We start from the raw sequence: 19059 nt of genomic DNA, 5'->3' as shown, positions 1-19059 counted from the left end.
AAGCTTGCCACATGTGCTGTCTCAGGAGACACCTAAAACGCACTCTCCATTGTAAGCAAAATCATCCCCCTCCTGATAGCAAAAGGAATAAGCACTGTCAAAGCCAGTAGGTCTCACCTTTGTGACCTATTGGCTTTGCGGATACCGTGCAGGACTTCTAAAGAAAACAAACAAAAAAACAAAAAGGTGCCATGATGGGGCGGTCATGTCATTTGGTTGGCGTGTGCACCTACAAGTGATTTTATGTATTTATCAACTTAGATATTTAAATAAAAAATAAATAGCACAAAAATGTTACGGTTTTTAAAAGCTTGGCTGGGAAGAGAATGGCACGGTTGGGGGGGATGCAATGCAGTGGGGGATAGAAGCAACATGGAGGATGGGGAGAAAGGATGGCGTGAGTGGATGAAGCAACATCAAGGGCGTGGTTCGGAAGGAGAAGCAACGGGGTAAAGAGCAACTTGGAGCAGGCGAAGAAGAAGCACAGCAGCATGAAAGCAAATAAGAAAGTATATCTGGAAGAAAGCAACATGTAGGAGGTACGAGGAGAAACATACAGGTGGCAGAGAGCAACACAGAGTGCAGGGAAAGAGAAGTACATGAGGGAGGCATCTGGAAAAAACACATGCACTTTCATGGAGAGCTAAACCCAAACAGAAAATTGTGCTTTAAAAGCAAGCAGTAAAAGCATAGAAGCAAGCCACTTAAAAGAGATGGTAAAGGGGTTGTGCTCCATGGGAGGGAAAAACAAAATTGATAAGCTGGGATATGAAAAAGAAGCAGGCAAATGAGTGACAGGAAAGCCAGGCTCCAAGTCCCAGTATGTTCTTGGTAAGCCCACTAGATGTCTTTCAAAACCAGACAGCTATTCTGTCTGGTAGGCTTGACCTAAAAACTATGATAACCTAGAGCATAGGTCTACAAACACACACACCTCTTGTAAAGGGAACCATCATTGACTCTGAAAAATAGATTCAAAATGCTGACAATCAACCAAAGCAATAAGTATGCCCTCGAGAGTAGTTTCTGAAACAAAATTTAGGGAGTAGTAAAATAAAATACTAATGATAGAATTCTTTAGCAAAAACACCAATATGTTTAAACAGATCACTCACCTTCCATTCTCCGTCTTTCTTCACACTCCGAATCACACCGTTAATTATTTCTATGTATAAGAAAACACAAGAACCACATTAAACGGGCGCTCATTTAAGAGAACTGCCAACGATATTGAAGTTCATTTACACATTGAGCACTACAAGGTCAGTCAGGTATATGAGCCCTCCCACTCAGCAAGTCATAGGTCCAGACCGGTATGTACTGCCTGCATGATTTGATGGCTATGTTAATTTGTGTGTGCCAACACACGTTTTAATTGGATTATGTTCCCCTTTTATTTGCTGGACATTTCCAAAACATGCATATTAACAATCTCAAGGTAGCTAAAGAAAGCTTTGTCCTGACTGCAGTTGACAGCTTTCCTGTGCAGTCCGCGAGGGGCACATTACTATGCAATGTTTCTCTTTAGATGTTCTGTAATGGTTTTTATTAATCATACAGACAAAAAACATTTGAATATATGAGAAAGTGGTAATAATCACGGAAGTTGGGAGGGCAGTAAGGGTTATATTTTAAGTTATCCACACTTATGCAGGTTCCTTAAAGTGAGCAGATCAGCTCAATAAAGGAAACTCCGACCATATTTACCGGTAGAGCTAAGCCTCAAGTGCTTTCAGAAGTTAAGATCATGTGATCCTCCTCCCAAACCATAATATTTTCTATACACTCCAATGATATTTCAAGTATAGTGTCTTATTATGAAAGTGATTTAAACATGCTGGGGTCATATATTAGCCCCATAGCTATAACATGACTGTACACAGTTTGAGAGCCAAATTTTCACCATTTACCAAATGGATTACCACATTCTCAAGTAAGGCTTGATTGTTCACTCACCTGCCATACCACTGGAGAGTTTAATACCTAAAATGATTAACCTAGCTATCCACTGGAGAGATGCCATGGGTGGTCCCTGGTGGTAATTGGTAGTGCCACCAAGGTAACTACTAGTCATCTGTGATTGCTCAATGACACATAGAAAAGACGAACAGTGGCTGGCACTCATTAACGTTAGTAGATGAGGGAAGGACTCAACCACGCTTCAAACTCTATGGAATGCCTGTTCCAGTTTCTTTGTTTGCTGTGCTGATCGTGATCTGTGAAGTACTGTTCTTCCTCCACAAAGAAGTCCATGTTTTTCTATGTTATATTCTCCATTTAAAAGTGCTATACCCAATATAGACTGCTAGATTACATTCAATTTTTAACAGGATTCCCTGTGGCATTTCAAACCTATGGTAATAACAAGGTTTAAGATCAAAGAAGGGTTGCTTTGAGTTTAGGAGATGAGAGCATGAACCAACAGTGCATGGAAAATATTTTCCAAATGTGACAGAACCCAAGCATCACGTCTTTGTAAAGGATACAGTGTTTAATCCCTGCAAAATCCACAATTTATAACCTCAGCTCAATGGTAGAAACGCCATCAGGGTGCACTTATTTGTGCAAATTCCTTGGCTGAAGACAGCGTCACCCAATTACAAACAAGCATTTACAATGCAATGGTTTCGCCTTTGTTAAAGTTAGAGCTATTGGCATTGCTCTTGACATTATTTTTATTTATGTTTTTTTTAACATAAATAAATGGCATTGTCATTTACAATGCCACTAGCTTTATCTCTCGCAAATGACACACACAGAGCCCCCCCCACACACACAGCCACACAAAGCTCCCCACACACACAGCCGCACAAAGCTCCCCACACACACAGCCGCACAAAGCTCCCCACACACACAGCCGCACAAAGCTCCCCACACACACAGCCACACAAAGCTCCCCACACACACAGCCACACAAAGCTCCCCACACACACAGCCACACAGAGCCCTCCACACACACCCACATGGCACAAGCAGGCAACAGGGGCACACTGAGGCACAAGCAGGCAACAGGGGCACACGGACGCACAAGCAGGCAACAGGGGCACACTGAGGCACAAGCAGGCAACAGGGGCACACTGAGGCACAAGCAGGCAACAGGGGCACACGGAGGCACAAGCAGGCAACAGGGGCACACGGAGGCACAAGCAGGCAACAGGGGCACAAGCAGGCAACAAGGGCACACGGAGGCACAAGCAGGCAACAGGGGCACACGGAGGCACAAGCAGGCAACAGGGGCGCACAAGCAGGCAACAGGGGCACGAAAACTGAGGCACAAGCAGGCGACAGGGGCACACGGAGGCACAAGCAGGCAACAGGGGCACACGGAGGCACAAGCAGGCAACAGGGTCAGGAAAACAAGCACAAGCAGGCAAAAGGGTCACAAGCAGGAATTGTAATTTAGACGGGGCTGAAGTGGAGAACGGTCAGTAGGGAAGTAGTGTGGCTGGTGCAGTGGTACCAAGCCGAAAGGTGAGAGGGGCTGTCTGCACCCCATTTTGGACAGTTTCCACTACCTAACAGGGATTGGTGGGAGGGGGGCGTACTTCTTGCTTGCTTTAGGGCTGTTACTTCGGGGACGCAGTACACGCTCCTACCTGCTGCCGCCGGGACACGACAACAGGCAGGGAGAGGACAGGCTGGAAATTCTGGTGGAAATGCAAGAAGCTGTCACGTCTAGTTGCTCTCACCTTGTCCAATATCAAACAAGTCTCTGCCACAGCAAAGCCAGGTGGAATAAACACGGAGAAGGTGGTCTCAAAGTCGTAGACCCCCACTTCCGGAACCAACCAGAGCTATCCTCGCGAGATCAGCTTAACCACCTGGGGGGTGCAGTGAGCTCCTGCAGGGAGGGCTGTGAGGTGCAGTGAGTTCCTGCAGGGAGGGCTGTGAGGTGGATAGAGGGCAGTGAGGTGGATAGAGGGCAGTGAGGTGGATAGAGGGCAGTGAGGTGGATAGAGGGCAGTGAGGTGGATAGAGGGCAGTGAGGTGGATAGAGGGCAGTGAGGTGGATAGAGGGCTGTGAGGTGGATAGAGGGCTGTGAGGTGGATAGAGGGCTGTGAGGTGGATAGAGGGCTGTGAGGTGGATAGAGGGATGTGAGGTGGATAGAGGGCTGTGAGGTGGATAGAGGGCTGTGAGGTGGATAGAGGGCTGTGAGGTGGATAGAGGGCTGTGAGGTGGATAGAGGGCTGTGAGGTGGATAGAGGGCTGTGAGGTGGATAGAGGGCTGTGCGGTGGATAGAGGGCTGTGAGGTGGATAGAGGGATGTGAGGTGGATAGAGGGCTGTGAGGTGGATAGAGGGCTGTGAGGTGGAAGGAGGGCTGTGAGTTGCAGGGATTCCTGCACTGTGGGCAGCATCTCCAGAAATCACAGAAACATTTGTAATGACCGGTAAATAAGCCGGCCCTACCAAAAGAAGCAGCATATAGACATGTACACACGCATACATACAGAAAGACAACTTGCCCAACTTAATGGTGCATTTAATACACTGCTCCGCCACTCCCAAAAAATATTTAACGTTTGTCAATTCTGCCTACACTACAAGGGAGACTCGCCCTTTCACCTTCTTTGATCTGTAAATTAATGATCACCTATTTGGGTACAAGTAACAGCTGACATTTGCAGCGTTTTGGAAACGCCTGAAGGGAGGTAAAACAGTGTAGAGAAAACCCAAGATATTTGTAAAGATGGCAATTCTGTGCCTGCCCATGGAAAGCACAAACTACTTCCTTGGGAGCAAGGGTATGTTCGTTTCAAGGAAGAAATGCCACTCAGAACACCAAGAACCCATGCCCGGGTGTCATTTGGCGGCCTGATGCATCCTGGGAGCTGTAGTCATCCACCTAGACAACGGATTGTTGCAAGGTAGCAGATGACGGTTGGTCGGGTATCGGAACAGGCAAGGCATCCAGTAACAATTTATTGTGATTCCGATCTCTCTTTCGATACCCACGCCACGACCGTAGCAGGTAAATGCTTCGGCATCATAAAGTCCCTGAGAAAGTTCTTTGACTTCCTCCCGCTCGACTCCAGAAAGACCATCGCGGTAGCCCTCATCCTCTCTCGAGTGGACTACTGTAACGGCCTCCTGGCAGGGACCAAAAAGTCCACCCGGTTGAAACTTCAAAGCGTCCTGCACACTGCTGCGCGCCTTGTCCTTAAACTCCCACGCAAATCCTCAATCTCCTCTGCTCTGAAAGCCTTACATTGGCTCCCCTTGCATAAAAGAATACTTTTTAAAATTCTCATTGTAGCTTTCCGAGCCTTCAACAAATCCGGTCCTGCATATCTGTCAAGCCGCTTTCCCCACTACACACCAGGCCGCTCCCTTAGATCCTCGCAAGAAAACCTCATGACCCCCTCCAAATTCAATCTGAAGTCCAAAGGCGGTAAAACACTTAGTACCCTGGCTATCAGAGCCTGGAACAGCATGCCAAGGCATCTCAGACTTCAGACGCTTGAAAAGCCGTTTAGGAAACACCTCAAAACGTGGATTTTTAATCTCTCTGATGACTGGACTAAAGCAGCCATCTAGCCCCCCACTACCTTCCTTGTGACTTGGTCTTTTGGTTTGTCAGCGCCATGATGCTCCCTCCGGAGCGAACGTTCGCGCTCTATAAATACCCATCCAAATATCCAAATATCCAAATTAGTGAAACTGGTACCCCCAAAAAAATAGGGCCCGATTCACAGAATGAACTTAAGACTCAATCCTAAACTTACTACTATTTTGGCATTCACAGAATGAACTTACTACTTTTGGTATTCACAGAAGTTAGGATTTTGTCTTAAGTCTGTCTTAAGTCTGTCTCAAGACAAACTTAAGACAAAATCCTAACTTCTGCGAATACCAAAAGTAGTAAGTTCATTCTGTGAATGCCAAAATAGTAGTAAGTTTAGGATTGAGTCTTAAGTTCATTCTGTGAATCGGGCCCATTGTGTGCATCTTACACTACACCCTGACGTGCATAATGATTCATTCAAATCAAACCGTTTTTTATACAGCAACTACCCCCCCGCCCCCCAAGAGCCGAATTATTTTGTTTGTTAGAAGCCCCTTGCACCCCCGGAAATCTTCCCACCCCTACAAAAACGAACCTCTGAAGGTAAGGAGTATTACAGCTTCTGAGCAGAGCGTACAAAACAGGTCTCTGAAAGAGTCATTTATCCTGCTTCACCTGGAGGCATCTCGACGCGTGGGAAGGGGGCGGGGCACACGAGCACTGCACGCCGTCTGAAGGGACTTTCTTTAATGGTTGCTTATTACTCTGCGCAGCACACATGCGCCCGCAACAATTAGTGAAACTGGTACCCCCCAAAAAATAGTGGGAGTAAAAGATCTTGGAGCAGGGGCGTAGCTTCCTTTGGTGCAGCAGGTGCAGTGGCACCGGGGCCCTGCCCAGAGCGGGCACTTAACCCTGTTTTTTTACTGTATTTTATAATTCAAACAGCAGCCGGGGGGCATTATTTTCCTTGCCTTGGGGTCCATGACACACTGGCTCGGCTACTGGGTGGAGTCTACCCTTTTACATTAGGTGGGCACGCGCTCTTCGTTTTGTTCACTGGTGGAGGATTCTTTTTCCCACACAGTTGCACTTTTCACCAGACACCTGTCCGTGGTTAACGTTTAACAACATATACAGCTTGCCTCTTTATTTCACGTGCCAGAACATGCTTATGGCTCCGTGGCACTATGAACAACGGTTATGACTACTGCCCAAATCACTGAGCCTATCCCTGGTGAGGATGAAAGGCTGAGCTGAGCTCACCATGGCTAATATCTGTGACCTGCCACTCGGCAGCCGGCACGCCAACCCACCACGCTGCCTCATTTCTCTAGTCGGTCAATACGGGGTTCTCCAAAGATCACAGGTCACCTGTAGCGTCGCTTTTGTTCCGTTTGTCTAATACGGGGCATCCCTGGGGGAAAAATGGGAAGGACAATTTACCACTGGTTTCAGCTGCAGCATCTATATGTACATTTGACCATATATGCCTGTGCTGCTCGAATTAAAACCCCGACAGACACCACCATGTGCCACAAACAAACTCCAGGGTACGACTGGGACTCCTCCATAGTAGTCGAGGGCTTGCCCCCAATCACCCTAAAGCCAGGAAGCAACTGGGTCCTATGGAATCCATATGTAACTGGTCGACTAGAAGTTCTTTTTGCAGTTTTTATGTAGCGCAAACTCGACTAGAAGGTATTGTAGCTCTTTATATGAGCACTAGTTACGTTACAAAAAAGATACACATATATAGGGATGGGGCGATTAAGTGATTTGCCCAGGATCACAGGATGTGGAGCCGACGCCGAGACTCAAACTTAGTTTCCCAGGTCCAAAGTGGCAGCTCTGGCCGTTATGCCACATCCTCCTGTTTCCAACCGCAAAGGGCACCCGAGATATCAAGCATTGGAATGTCCGCATTTCCTGTGGTGGTCTGATTCTAGGGGGCTTGGAAGACAACGCCGAGTACCACTACACCAGAAGGCACCAATTCAGGTATTCAAGACGTGCCTCTATCACTACCCACGACTGCCCCTCGTCTGCCGAAAGCGCCTAGAGGCGGACCAAGGCTAGTGGTTTATGAATCAATTTAATTCCACGACCATACGGATTCCACGACCATACGGTTCGACGTGGCAACGCATTAAAGCTCTCTTTTAGCTGGTCGTGCGCAAGTTGGTCTGGAAATGCACTGTTCAAATTTTGATTTTTTTTCCACGATTTAAGGGACCTTGCAACGCTCCAGCAGGTGCATTAACCCACCAAGCCGCCGAGTTTGTTCTGTTGGTATGAAAGGAGTGGTCGGCCAGCTTTTGCACATTTCCACATAAAACGTATCACCCCCTGCACCCAGCGACTGCTTCCTTACCTACATTTATTTAGTATCCCAAAGCGCCCAAAAGGTGCAGTCACAACGCATGTGGGCGCTTTACATAAACTACATACATCAACGAATAAACATGCAAATCTCTATAGTGACTGGGTCAACGCATTGGGCCAAGTAGTTGCTTTATTGGCCCGACACAAGCTGTCTGGAAAGTTGATGCCGCTACAATCTCAGTTTCAAAAGACGCCTTCACGACGCTAGGTTTGTATCCAAATACGTGCGCGTGTTTTTCTGTGCCTTCAGCTGTTGGCCCAAAGGGTATATTAGACCGTACTGGAATAAAAGGTACCCACCAGCTGTGTACAGCAAACCTCATTTTTTTACCCCAAATGTGCCTTTGAAAGTACCTTGTGACTTTGCTCTTGAACATAAGCGCCTGCAATGTTTCAAGGCGCACCCAAGCTGACGTACGAGACGTTTTGGCACTGAAGACAGAATGACTTACATTTTTCAAACTTTGCAACAATCACAGTAAAGCACCGTGATGTACCGGAGTGCGACAGGTGCACTGCACTTCTATTGAGTGTCTTGTGACAGGTGCCCAGAATTCTCTGTAAAGTACATTGCGGATGCGGGAGGGTCATTCAGTGAGGGTGAAAAGAGACCATGATAGAGGGGGCGGAGGGCTAAGGGCACCCAAGACACCTGCTGGGAAGAGAGACACCCAATCAGGAAAATGCAGCAAAGCGGGTTAGGTGCAAGGTGAATAGGGGTGAGGGGGGCATTATATCACATTCATGAGAAGGGGCGAGGGCGCCCCTTTACTTGTGCAGCAGTGGCACCGGGGCCCGGGGGGGGCCTTGAGAGGGCCCCGCTTCACTCCAGCTGGGGGAGGCGGGACATTTCATGTCCTTGCACCCTTGCTGGATGGGTAGGGGACGGCTGATGGGTGAGCCCGGGTCAGAAATAGAAATTAATCTATACTGCGAGAGCGAACGGTCAACGGGGAGAGGCATTTAAAGAAGCAAGTTGTTGGGTGAAAGGGACGGGCAGTTCAAAGAGAGAGCACGGCCCAACGAGGGAAGAAGGTGCTGTGACGGGAAAAAGGGGGAGCCACCGGGACTGGCAAGAATGGGGTATAGAAAGGCGAGCAGAGACTTGTAAGAGGGGGCGCTGATATAGAGGAAGGAGGGTAGGGACTGGTATTGGAGAGGGCGCAGGCGGCTGAAAAGATAAGCAGATCATAGTGAGGGGGAGGGAGGCGAATGAGTATGAGAGAGAAGGGACGGAGAGAGGACAGGCTGCCGAAAGCAAAGCGCGACCCAGCGAGAGGAGCAGGAGACAGATGGGCGAAAAAAGAGAGAGAGGGGACCAACGAGGGAGAGGGGACCAGCTGAAGATGAAGAGAGGAGGGACAAACGATGGTCGGAGATTAAGGACCGATGTGAAGTAGTGCAGGCACTGGTGAGCGCGAGGGAGCGGGGACAGACGGACAAAACGGACAGGAGGGTCGAATTTGGGGGTAGGACGGCGAGAGCAGACTGGCGAATGGAGAACTACAAGCAGAGATGGGAGGGAGGCCCAATGATGAAAAGCGGAGCCCGGACTAGGGGGAGAGGCGGGTGAAACGGTAAGCAGAGGACCAGTGAGTGGAGCGGGGACGGCCTGCTGAAAGAAGGGCAGGGGGCAGCGTGGGAGCGGGGACAAACGGGTGAAATGCAGAGCGGATATCAACGAGGGAGAGGCAGGACAGAGGGATGCTAGTGAAAGCAGGGGGTCGGGGCGTCGAATGGCGAATGGATACAAAATACCAGCGCGGGGAGAGTGGCGGACGGTTCACGGGAGCTAGTGAGCAGGACAGGATGGGGTGAAGGGGAGAGTAGATAGGCGGATGAAAGGGGGAGCGAAAAGGGACCACGCATTAGAGAGTAGACTGACTGGGGACAGACTGGTTAAGAGATCAGGGGCTAGTGAGGGACAGGCGGGAGGCAGAGCGGGGGTGTGTGAGCGGAGAGTGGTCGGGTGGTGAAAGGAGAGGACGAAGTAGCAGAGCAGTTGATTGAAAGATCACGGACTAATAAGAGGTAGAGGCATCTCGACGCGTGGGAAGGAGGCGGGGCAGTCGAGCACCGCACGCCGAAACAGTTGCATTCTCCTCCAAATGCACACGCCCTCCCTTCTTCACCTGCTGTTTGTCCGCCAGTACCTCCTCGGCTCGCTCCTCCACCTCCTGCAGGAAACGCAACACAAGGTCGGGTTCCCTTGCTTGAGCCAGCGCCATCCTACCTGGAGCTTTTGAGCTTCAGATGTGAAATCTGTGACAAGCCCAATCACCCGTCAAGAGAAGCCGACAACAAACCGGACTGCTCCCAGGAGGCGGCGGGGGCGCTTGCGGTGTCCTTCACGTTTCACACAAACTAAGCACCGCTTTACGGGGAGGGGGGACGCGGGAGGGGGGACACGGAGGAACACACGGAGAGCGGGAGGGGGGAGAGCGGGAGGGGGGGCGGCGGGAGGAGTTCCCTCCGACCCGAGTTAAAAAATGAACACAGGGGGGGGGGGGGGGGCGGGAGAGGACGAGGGGGGCGGGCAGGAGAGGACGAGGGGGGCGGGAAAGGACACGGACGTCGGGAGGGAGGCGGGAAACGTGGGGACAGCGGGAGGAGGGACACAAGGCAGGACAGCAGCAAGCACGGCCCGGCCGGACCAGACTCGGGGGCGTTCCCGGCGTCGCGTGACGTCGCCAAAGCCAAAGAATCTCGGGAACGCCCCCGTGTCTGGTCCGGCATTGATGGACAGGCCCCTCGTCCAATGGCTAGGCTCCATTTATGGAGCTAGCAAATGGGACGGGGGGGCGTGTTCCAGAGTGCTTACTGTACTCAATAGATTTCTCTGGAGGAGGAGCCTAACGGCTCCGCCCCCCAGCGAAACCTAAAAAGGGGCTTGATCCCCACATAGGGGTAGTACTGTGAGGGATTCAAATCCTCATTTCTTGGAAACTAAAACGTTCAACTGCAGATCTCAAGCGGATCACACGCTATCAATAAAACTGTTTGCGTTCCTGTTCATTATCAAAATTTACAACCAACCAGTACCACCGTAAAATCTATTCCCACTGCTTTACAACTGACCAATGTTAGTTGTGAAAAGGTGCCACTGGTCTAAAATGTAGCAGTTTAAAGCAAGTCCAAGGCCTAATGAAATTCTGTGCGGCTACAAAAGGCAAAATAGGTAACCAAGTCGTGTACAACACACAGATTTAATCAATTTCAGGTTGATGCTTCATTCTCCAAAACACAATATAAAAGTAGTTCTGGTCCAAATTCTGGTAAGCAGCGCCGTCAAACCGCTTGCCTACCCTTCTGCTGTAAACAAGTGAGTGATTGAGACTAGAGCAGCAGCGTGGACATTGGGCCTCACATGGTGAGTGTTACACAAATTCTGAGCTAATTCTTCATATCATGAGAAAACCATAGAAAGTAACTCTCGCCCAGAACTTTGTAGGCAGGGCCTTCTGACATCTTGCCACCTCTAATCTTGGGTTAGCTGAAAGGTTTGCCAGGCACATGAGCAGGGACTCCTTATCTGCACATGCTCGGCGTAAAGCTCAGGACAGTTAAGAACTAGAGGAAGTGATGATGGTCACTTCCTGTGTTTGCCATTGTGCCGGAACAAGATAACAGTGCGCTACCTCATCAAGTACCTCTGAAAACATCTACTGAAACTCAAATATGTTAACTTATTGAGAAGATCTCTCCTTTCCCCACCCATCACAATCTGCCACTGACCTCACCCCTCTCAGCACTAAGAGACCACCATTTACTCTGAGCTCTAAAGAGCTGCAACTGTCCCAACTTGTAAGTTTTAGAACTCATGTTTCTCAGCTGCTAAACACTTTCATGGATTGTGTATTTTTTTTTGCAGCGCTGTGTACTGCACATTGTGCTCCTCACCAAAAATAGGTTTCAGTACCTGAGTTTGACTGAGCCTCCTTGACACCTTGAAAGCATGGGTGGGGCTGCACAGGGTTTTTGCAACACTTCAAGCAGTGTGCCTGGCAATGTGAGGTTGCCTTTAAAGGGTGCCTTTAATGGGTTTTCTCATTCGTGGCAGACCAGGATAAATATGTAGAACATTCACAAACACATTTCTATAAGTTATGGCGAAGGAATCATTTGTACTACCCATTCCAGTGGATGCTTTTTCCCAAAAGATTTCTTTACTCTCCATAAGTTTCTTAAAAATGCCAAATAAAAGTGTCCTGTCACCAACATAAAGAACTTCAGAAAAACCTGGCCTATTCACTCTCCATTACATGTAGTCAAAGGTTATTCTAGAGCAGAAGTTCTTAACCTGTGGCCTTCTGAGGACCTTCTGCCCTCTCGCTGAATCACTACTCGAAGTAAGGGAATTCCGGTCTAAGTAGAGACTGCAATTGAACCTCAAAAGTCAAAATACAAAAACACAGAAACAAGTATCATCAAACGAATACGTGAATAAAGAAATAGTAGGTTTAATCCACGAGCAAACAATATACAAAAATCGACTTTATTTTAATGAGAAAGTTGAGCTTTCAAATGAGGGTTTTCTAAATGATGAAGTGGTGTGCTAGACTTTCATACAGGTTCAGACTTGGACAGAAAATAGCCCTGGGTACCAAAATAAAAGTAGCTCCCCATTAGTGAATTAAATAGCTAACAGGGGCCCATATTTTAAAACTGGTGCAGATTTTAACTTGTAAAGATAAGCTGTAGAAGTATTTTGCCAGGTAGGGAATACTGCATGGATTTTAACTTACTACAGGCAATGTTTGCCTCAAATATCCGAGAATTAACACTAAAAACAGGCCCTGCATGCCAAAAAAAGCCCACAAACAGCCAAAGAATCTGACCAAAGACTACCTGCCAGAGTAGCCCATCAGTCACCGCCTGATTCCCATATAGGCCAGTCCAAGTCTCCGAGCATATCAATTCAAGGAAGCAAGAGTAATCCCCCTTCTCAAAAAGATGGGAGCAGACACCACCAACATGAAAAACTACAGGCCCATATCACAACTTCCTTTTCTGGCCAAAATCATGGAACAACACTTTCTACTAACTTTATCTGTGTTCATGGAAGAACATCAACTACTCGGGAACAGGTAGGCTTTAGGCCTCACCGAGCTGGTAATGCTGGCAGTATTGGAGGAAGTTATGATCACAGCGGACAACAAAAAGCTGTGCGCGCTAGTCCTCCTTGACCTGTCGGCAGCGTTTGACACTGTCAACCACTGGCAACTCCTAGAAAGAATCCAGGACATCAATATTGGGGGAACAATTCTCCGGTGGATCAGCTCCTTCCTAACCGATCGGATCCTAAAAATACAGATGGGCGATTGGGTGTCTGATACGGGGTCCATAACCTGTGGAGTCCCGCAAGGGTCTACTTGGTCCCCACTTCTGTTCAACATATACCTCAGACCACTAGTGAGGGATCTGGCTCAGATGGACTGCCAGGTATTTAATTATGCGGACGACACACAAATTATCCTAAAAATAGAAAGCACCCTACAAGCCCACACACGGGTGAAAGATATACTGAGATTTGTGGTAAACTGGATGACTGCCAACTCTCTCAAGATCAACCCTGATACAACGGAGGTATTGGCCATCACTACGGACTGTAACCCATGGACCACTCAGTATTGGCCACAGGAGCTGGGAGACACCAAGTCTCCAGCTCCGGTGGTAAAAAGCCTCGGCATTAAAATAGATGCCAAACCTTCATTGGCCAACCAAGTATCGACCGTGTTTGGGACCTGTGTGGGTCTGCTTAAACAGCTGAGGAAATTATCCCCCGTCCTCTCTTTCTCAACCATGCAGATAGTGGTGGCCGCCTTGATCCGGTCACGTCTGGATTACGGGAACTCACTTTACATTGGAATGGCAGACAAGTTGCTTGGCAAACTGCAGGTGGTGATGAATGATGCGACGAGGCTGATCTTTAAGCTTCCCAGACGCACCCGGGCCTCGCCCCTACTGCAACAACTGCACTGGCTTCCGATTTGACTGAGGGCTAGATTCAAAGGCCTCTGCATCACCCACAAGGCCCTGTATGGTCAGGCACCCAAATACATCAAAGAACGCCTGGTGAAATATGTCCCAGGCCGCACCCTAAGGTCTGCCACGGAGGGCCTACTAAAATGTCCACGGTTTATTTACACTACTAAAGGTGGGCGTGCCTTCTCTGTCCTCATCCCGCAACTCTGGAATAGGCTGCCAGGCCATCTCCGCTGCGAAAGAGCCCTTCTACCATTCAGGAAGAAACTGAAGACGTTACTCCTGGGCATAGCATCCACCACTTAAGAGACTACACTCACTTCTGGGGCTATAGCTAATCTTCTCGTAGCACTTAGAGACCTGCTGGTATTAAGCGCTCTATAAATCACAATTACCAATAACAACAATTTGTTTTCTTGCTCCCGATGCGTACTCTCATTTTATCAGCACACACCAGTGCCTCATTTGTGGCCACCAACTGTCAATACTAGATTCAATTTATTGTACTTGAGCTCGTTCTGCAAATCAAATCCCTTCATATGTAAGGAACGCATTCAAATTTTACATTTTTTGTGCATGTACACGTTAATAATCTGCCAATATTACTTCATTTTTCCCAGGTTAGGAACTACTTCTTATTTTGAATCAAACTGGCCACTGCCGGTGTACTGGCCACCACTGATGAGAGTCAAGCCCCGCCCACCTCCAAACATTTCCATTTAAAATGCGCTACATACACAACTAACAAACAAAATAAGGCATTAGTACAACATAGACATCACTTTAATTCAACTGTTTCCCAAAGTCTGTTCACCACAACTGGATTGAATGAAATGATACTGATACATTTCAAAACATGTTATTATTCGAGATGGTTATTGTTGCATGCATGCATGCAGGAATAAATGTATTCAGTATTCAATTAATTTCTATGCACTCAATAAGTTGGCCACTTCTCTCATCCCCTTGCCCAATCAGCTTTGTGCTTCCAAAAGAGCCTTTCTATTCACTGCAATGATATGATTTGATTGACTCGCATACAGACCTGTGAAAAATCACAGTCACTGTGCTCAATCAAGTTCTCTAGTGGTATCACTTGACCACCACTCAAACAACATTTCTGTTCCTGTTACATCGAGTCCCTTCTCCTTAGTCCGTTCATTAATCCTCAACCTGTCTGTCCCTCGACCTGTCTGTCCCTCGACGCATATCTTTCGCACCCTGACAGAGTCTCTCTATCTAGAAGCCCTGTGTGGTCAGTCTATTTGTTAGCGTGTCAGTTGATCAGTCCTTCCCTCTACCCATCAGGCTGCGCAGGGATGTACACGTTCATTCTTTCCTTTCCACTTCTCTCTCCCTGCCTAGCACCAGCATCCAATGACGCAGCCACTGTTTATCCCTTGTCCACTCATTTACCACTCAACGTTGTGGTTTTTTTTTAATAGCCCGCCTGGTAACTCCGGATGGAGAATCCCCGCACTGAGTGAACAGTGTCCATGTCCAACCCCAAAAAGTGGCCGGTCAGCCACCTAAGGTTGCCTAAAGAACCACGTCTTATGTTTCTAATAGAAAGTTAATTCAGAGCCTTCCTGTCTCAGGTCAAGGGGCAAATAATTCCAAACTTTAGGGGGCAAAAAGCTGAAATAACATCAACCCAGTGAGTTATTACCCTGAGAGTAGCAATAAGCGAGGCCCCAGCGGATCTCAGACTTCTGCTCAGTACATACAATTTTGCCCAGGAGTATAAGTATCGGAGTCCCTTCCCATTCAGGAATTTGTGACAAAAACAGAGCCTTGAAAAGAGCTCTCTTTCAGCGTAAATTGACAAAAGCAAACTCAATGGAAGCCTGCCTCGGGATGTTAAACAGCAGTCGTGAAGCAACATTCTGCACGCTCTGAAGTTTAGCCAGTCTGCCTTGTGAGACACCAAGATACAGCACATTACAATAGACCAGCCTAGAAATGACCAGTGACTTTACTAATGATTTCCTGGTCTCCACCAGGAGAAAGCTTAATATTTTACTCACATTTTTCAAAATTTTGAAGCACTTATCTGCCAGACAGGAAATCTAGCTGTCAAAAGATAGAGACTGTCATCAAACCATGTGCAGAGGTTCTTCACCTTTAGATTCGTTGTTGTTACAAGCCCTAATACGTCTGGCCACCATGCCGAGGACCAGATCAAATGTTATTTCCCTACTAGCAGGATTTCAGTTTTACCAGCATTCAACTAGAGGCAACTCTGAGACATCCACTCCGCCAGGTCCACCTGACAAGATCTGAAGCAGGTTGCAGAAGCTCCTCTACTTTGGGATAAGGCAATAATGAGCTACGTGTGACACAACGTTAAAGCCCTTGCGCTCAATGGCATCTATAAGAAGGTGTATATAAAGATTAAAGAGTGGTGCTTAAAGCCGAGCCCAGTGGCACCTCCCGCAGCAGAGAGACAGCTTCCGAAAAAACATTTGTTGGGCCACCTGAAAGGTTCGCTTCTGTTGGAAGGAGGCTAACCAGCGCATGGCCATCTCCCAGACTCATAATTTCACAGCGGTAGCAGAATGCTGTGGGATATGGTACCAAAAGCTGCACTTAGATCCACCATGATCAGTGTAGCAGTTTTGCCTCCGTCCACAATTAGTCTTAGGGATTCAGATACTAACAGCAGTGCTGACTCAGAGCTGAACTGCAGGCGAAAGCCCGATTGGGTCTCATGTAATAGGTCCTCTGCTTCAATAAAATTGATCAACTGATGATTCATATGTTTTGCAACCATTTTGGCAAAAAACAGAAGCAGATAAATAGGCCTCAGATTTTCTGGTTTTGCTGGGTCTAGGGAAGGTTTTTTTTTCCTTCCAATAATGGCACAACAAGGCCTGCTTCCACCTCGAGGGAACTTGCCCTGATATAAAAAAGACATGTTGAGCAGGTCACACAGCCCTGGGAGAATTACCAACTTTCCCCCACAATGACCCATGATTTTGGAGTGAGGTGAGTGAAATCAGGTTCCTCAAAGGTGTGCAGTTGGTCTACGTTGAGAGTATTAAACCTAGTCCTGTCTTCGCCTCCAGTGGTTTAAACCAGACTTTGAGGCATGGAGCAACTGTAGCGTCCTTTGGGAAAGACTCCTAGTAAATGCTCAGAGCCTTATCGCGAAAGAAATAGGGCACTCATATTGCACCGTTCCTCAGTAGGAGTAATTGGCATAAGAGGCTACGTGAACTTCTAAGCTGCTAATGATAGTCTTTCAAACCTTGCAAGAAATACCTTGACCCTGAATGTTATAAAATCGTTGTGACATCCCAGTCACTAACACAGTCATTGAGGGTTGATGAGTCACCCCTGTGATTCCATCTGTGTATGTTGTGTTGTACTGGGGGGATAGCGGGGTATGTGCGTGAGTGATACGCTAGATGAGGACGTGAATGTGATGAGAGTATGGGGATATGTTACTGTTTATAAACGTACTAGATAGACTTCAGGATGTTATCCTCTAGGATGAAATGTGAGATGTTCACTGGATTTGCACAAATAGTACGTATTACAGTCCCCAAATGAGATGGCAATTTTTTGTACGAAATATGTTTTGTCAATGAGCACTATTTATTAGATAATGTCTAATGTTTATATTAAATGAAATAAAAAAATAAAATGAAGTTAAAGGAAAATAAAGGTTTATGAGTTTGTGTAACAGATGGTGACCTAGAGAGCTGCTATCAGCCAAGAGCAAAGTGATAGAGGTCGATTGGAAGCTTTTTGTAGTATTTATTTGTTGTCTTCCCACTTACTCCCAGACCTTCAGATTACTTTGAGGTGGAACGCCTTTCCTATTTAGTTATGTAATAATATCGTCGAAAATGGCACTCAAGATGCTTACAATACCTTTTTAGCGTCCAAAGTTCTTCGTTAAACCATTCAGCTGACAATTTAAACCTTTTAGCTGTGTGACTCGTCACTGATGAAATGTGCTCAAGGGCATCTGTGATCCAATTTTCCAGTTGTGAATTGGCCGCTTCCACCTCACCACATAAAGTTGGGCGATTTAACATCAAACCCTCCATAGAGGCAGCAGGGGTGACCATCCTCCAACTGCGCAATTTATTCTGCTTAGCTAAGCTTGCACTCAAGATAAGACTAGGTGCAGAAATCTGAAGAGGTATGACCCAGTGTTCTGAACAAATAAGGGGAATAGGAGAATCCGCCACCATCCCTGAAAAATTTGAGCAGATTGGATCGAACATGTGGCCCATCTTATGCAATGTTGAGGGTTAGGAGAATCCACCACTACTCCAGAAAAAATAAAGATTGAACGTAAAGTGTGACCCATTTTATGCATGGACACACTAAAGAGCTTCTAGCTCTTCTACAAGCATGGTAGCCGACTTGCACCTCGCGTCTCCCAGAAGTAGAAAATGGGAATGATGCAATAGAATAGAGGGGAAATATCAGTCAAAGAAGTGACAAAGTTCGAAGCCACACCCAATGGACGATACAGAAACCCAGCTGGGATAAAATTGCCAGATAGAGGCAGAGTAAAAAGAGCTGCCTCACAGCCTGCAATATTTATCTCAGAAAAAGTACAAGAAAAAAGTTGTCTGAAAATAATAGCAATCCCTCCCCCTCTTTGAGTCTATCAAGTCTCAAGATTGGAAAGCCCTGCGGAACTGCAGTTGAATTATCTAGAGCCAAATGTTCAGTAAGTCATGTCTCAGAAAGAAATAGAGGGTCTGGCAGATGGTCTACGAAAAAAAAAATCCAACAAAAAAAACAAATGACTTATTTTATGCTTTGTGAGAGAACGACAGTTGATCACATAGCACTGTGCCCTAACTAAATTGGACCGGTTCTCACATCTCCCCAAAGGCCCTGCTTGTGGTGTGGAAAATAGAAATTCACACCTACCACAACCCCGGTACCAAGGGAAACAACTAGCATGTGCTGGCAGTCCTCAGCAATAGTAAGGGCAAAAAGCCTAATTTTGGTCGTTGTATAGCACCAAACATCTGCCTCTGAGCATGGGTTCTGGCCTCTGGCGATGCCCCGGATGGAGACGGGGTTGTCTTAGGCACGCCAGTGGCGCGGTTGCACCAGGTACCACTAAAATAGTCTCCGAAAAAACTAGACAGGCAACTACCAATAACTGCAGCCAGCACTACAATCCTCGCTCGCTGTAACAGGTGGCTCA

General features: G+C 47.3%; 1 protein-coding gene across 2 annotated transcripts in view; it reads right to left on the bottom strand.

Annotated features, from left to right (window-relative positions):
• Positions 1-19059, bottom strand: part of STXBP2 (syntaxin binding protein 2) — a 371603-nt gene that overhangs the window by 307281 nt on the left and 45263 nt on the right. Inside the window, exon 2 of one of the 2 annotated variants that reach the window (XM_086960353.1) lies at positions 1116-1165. The exons of the other annotated variant lie outside the window; for it this stretch is intronic. Within the exon in view, the coding sequence (XP_086816479.1) occupies positions 1116-1165 (50 nt within the window). The remainder of the gene's footprint in view (positions 1-1115; positions 1166-19059) is intronic. 2 annotated transcript variants of the gene reach the window in all.

The sequence above is a fragment of the Lissotriton vulgaris genome, chromosome 1_1, assembly GCF_964263255.1.
Source record: "Lissotriton vulgaris chromosome 1_1, aLisVul1.2, whole genome shotgun sequence".
Taxonomy (NCBI): domain Eukaryota; kingdom Metazoa; phylum Chordata; class Amphibia; order Caudata; family Salamandridae; genus Lissotriton; species Lissotriton vulgaris.
Note: the sequence above shows the minus strand (reverse complement) of the source record. Positions and strands in the feature narration are given on the sequence as shown.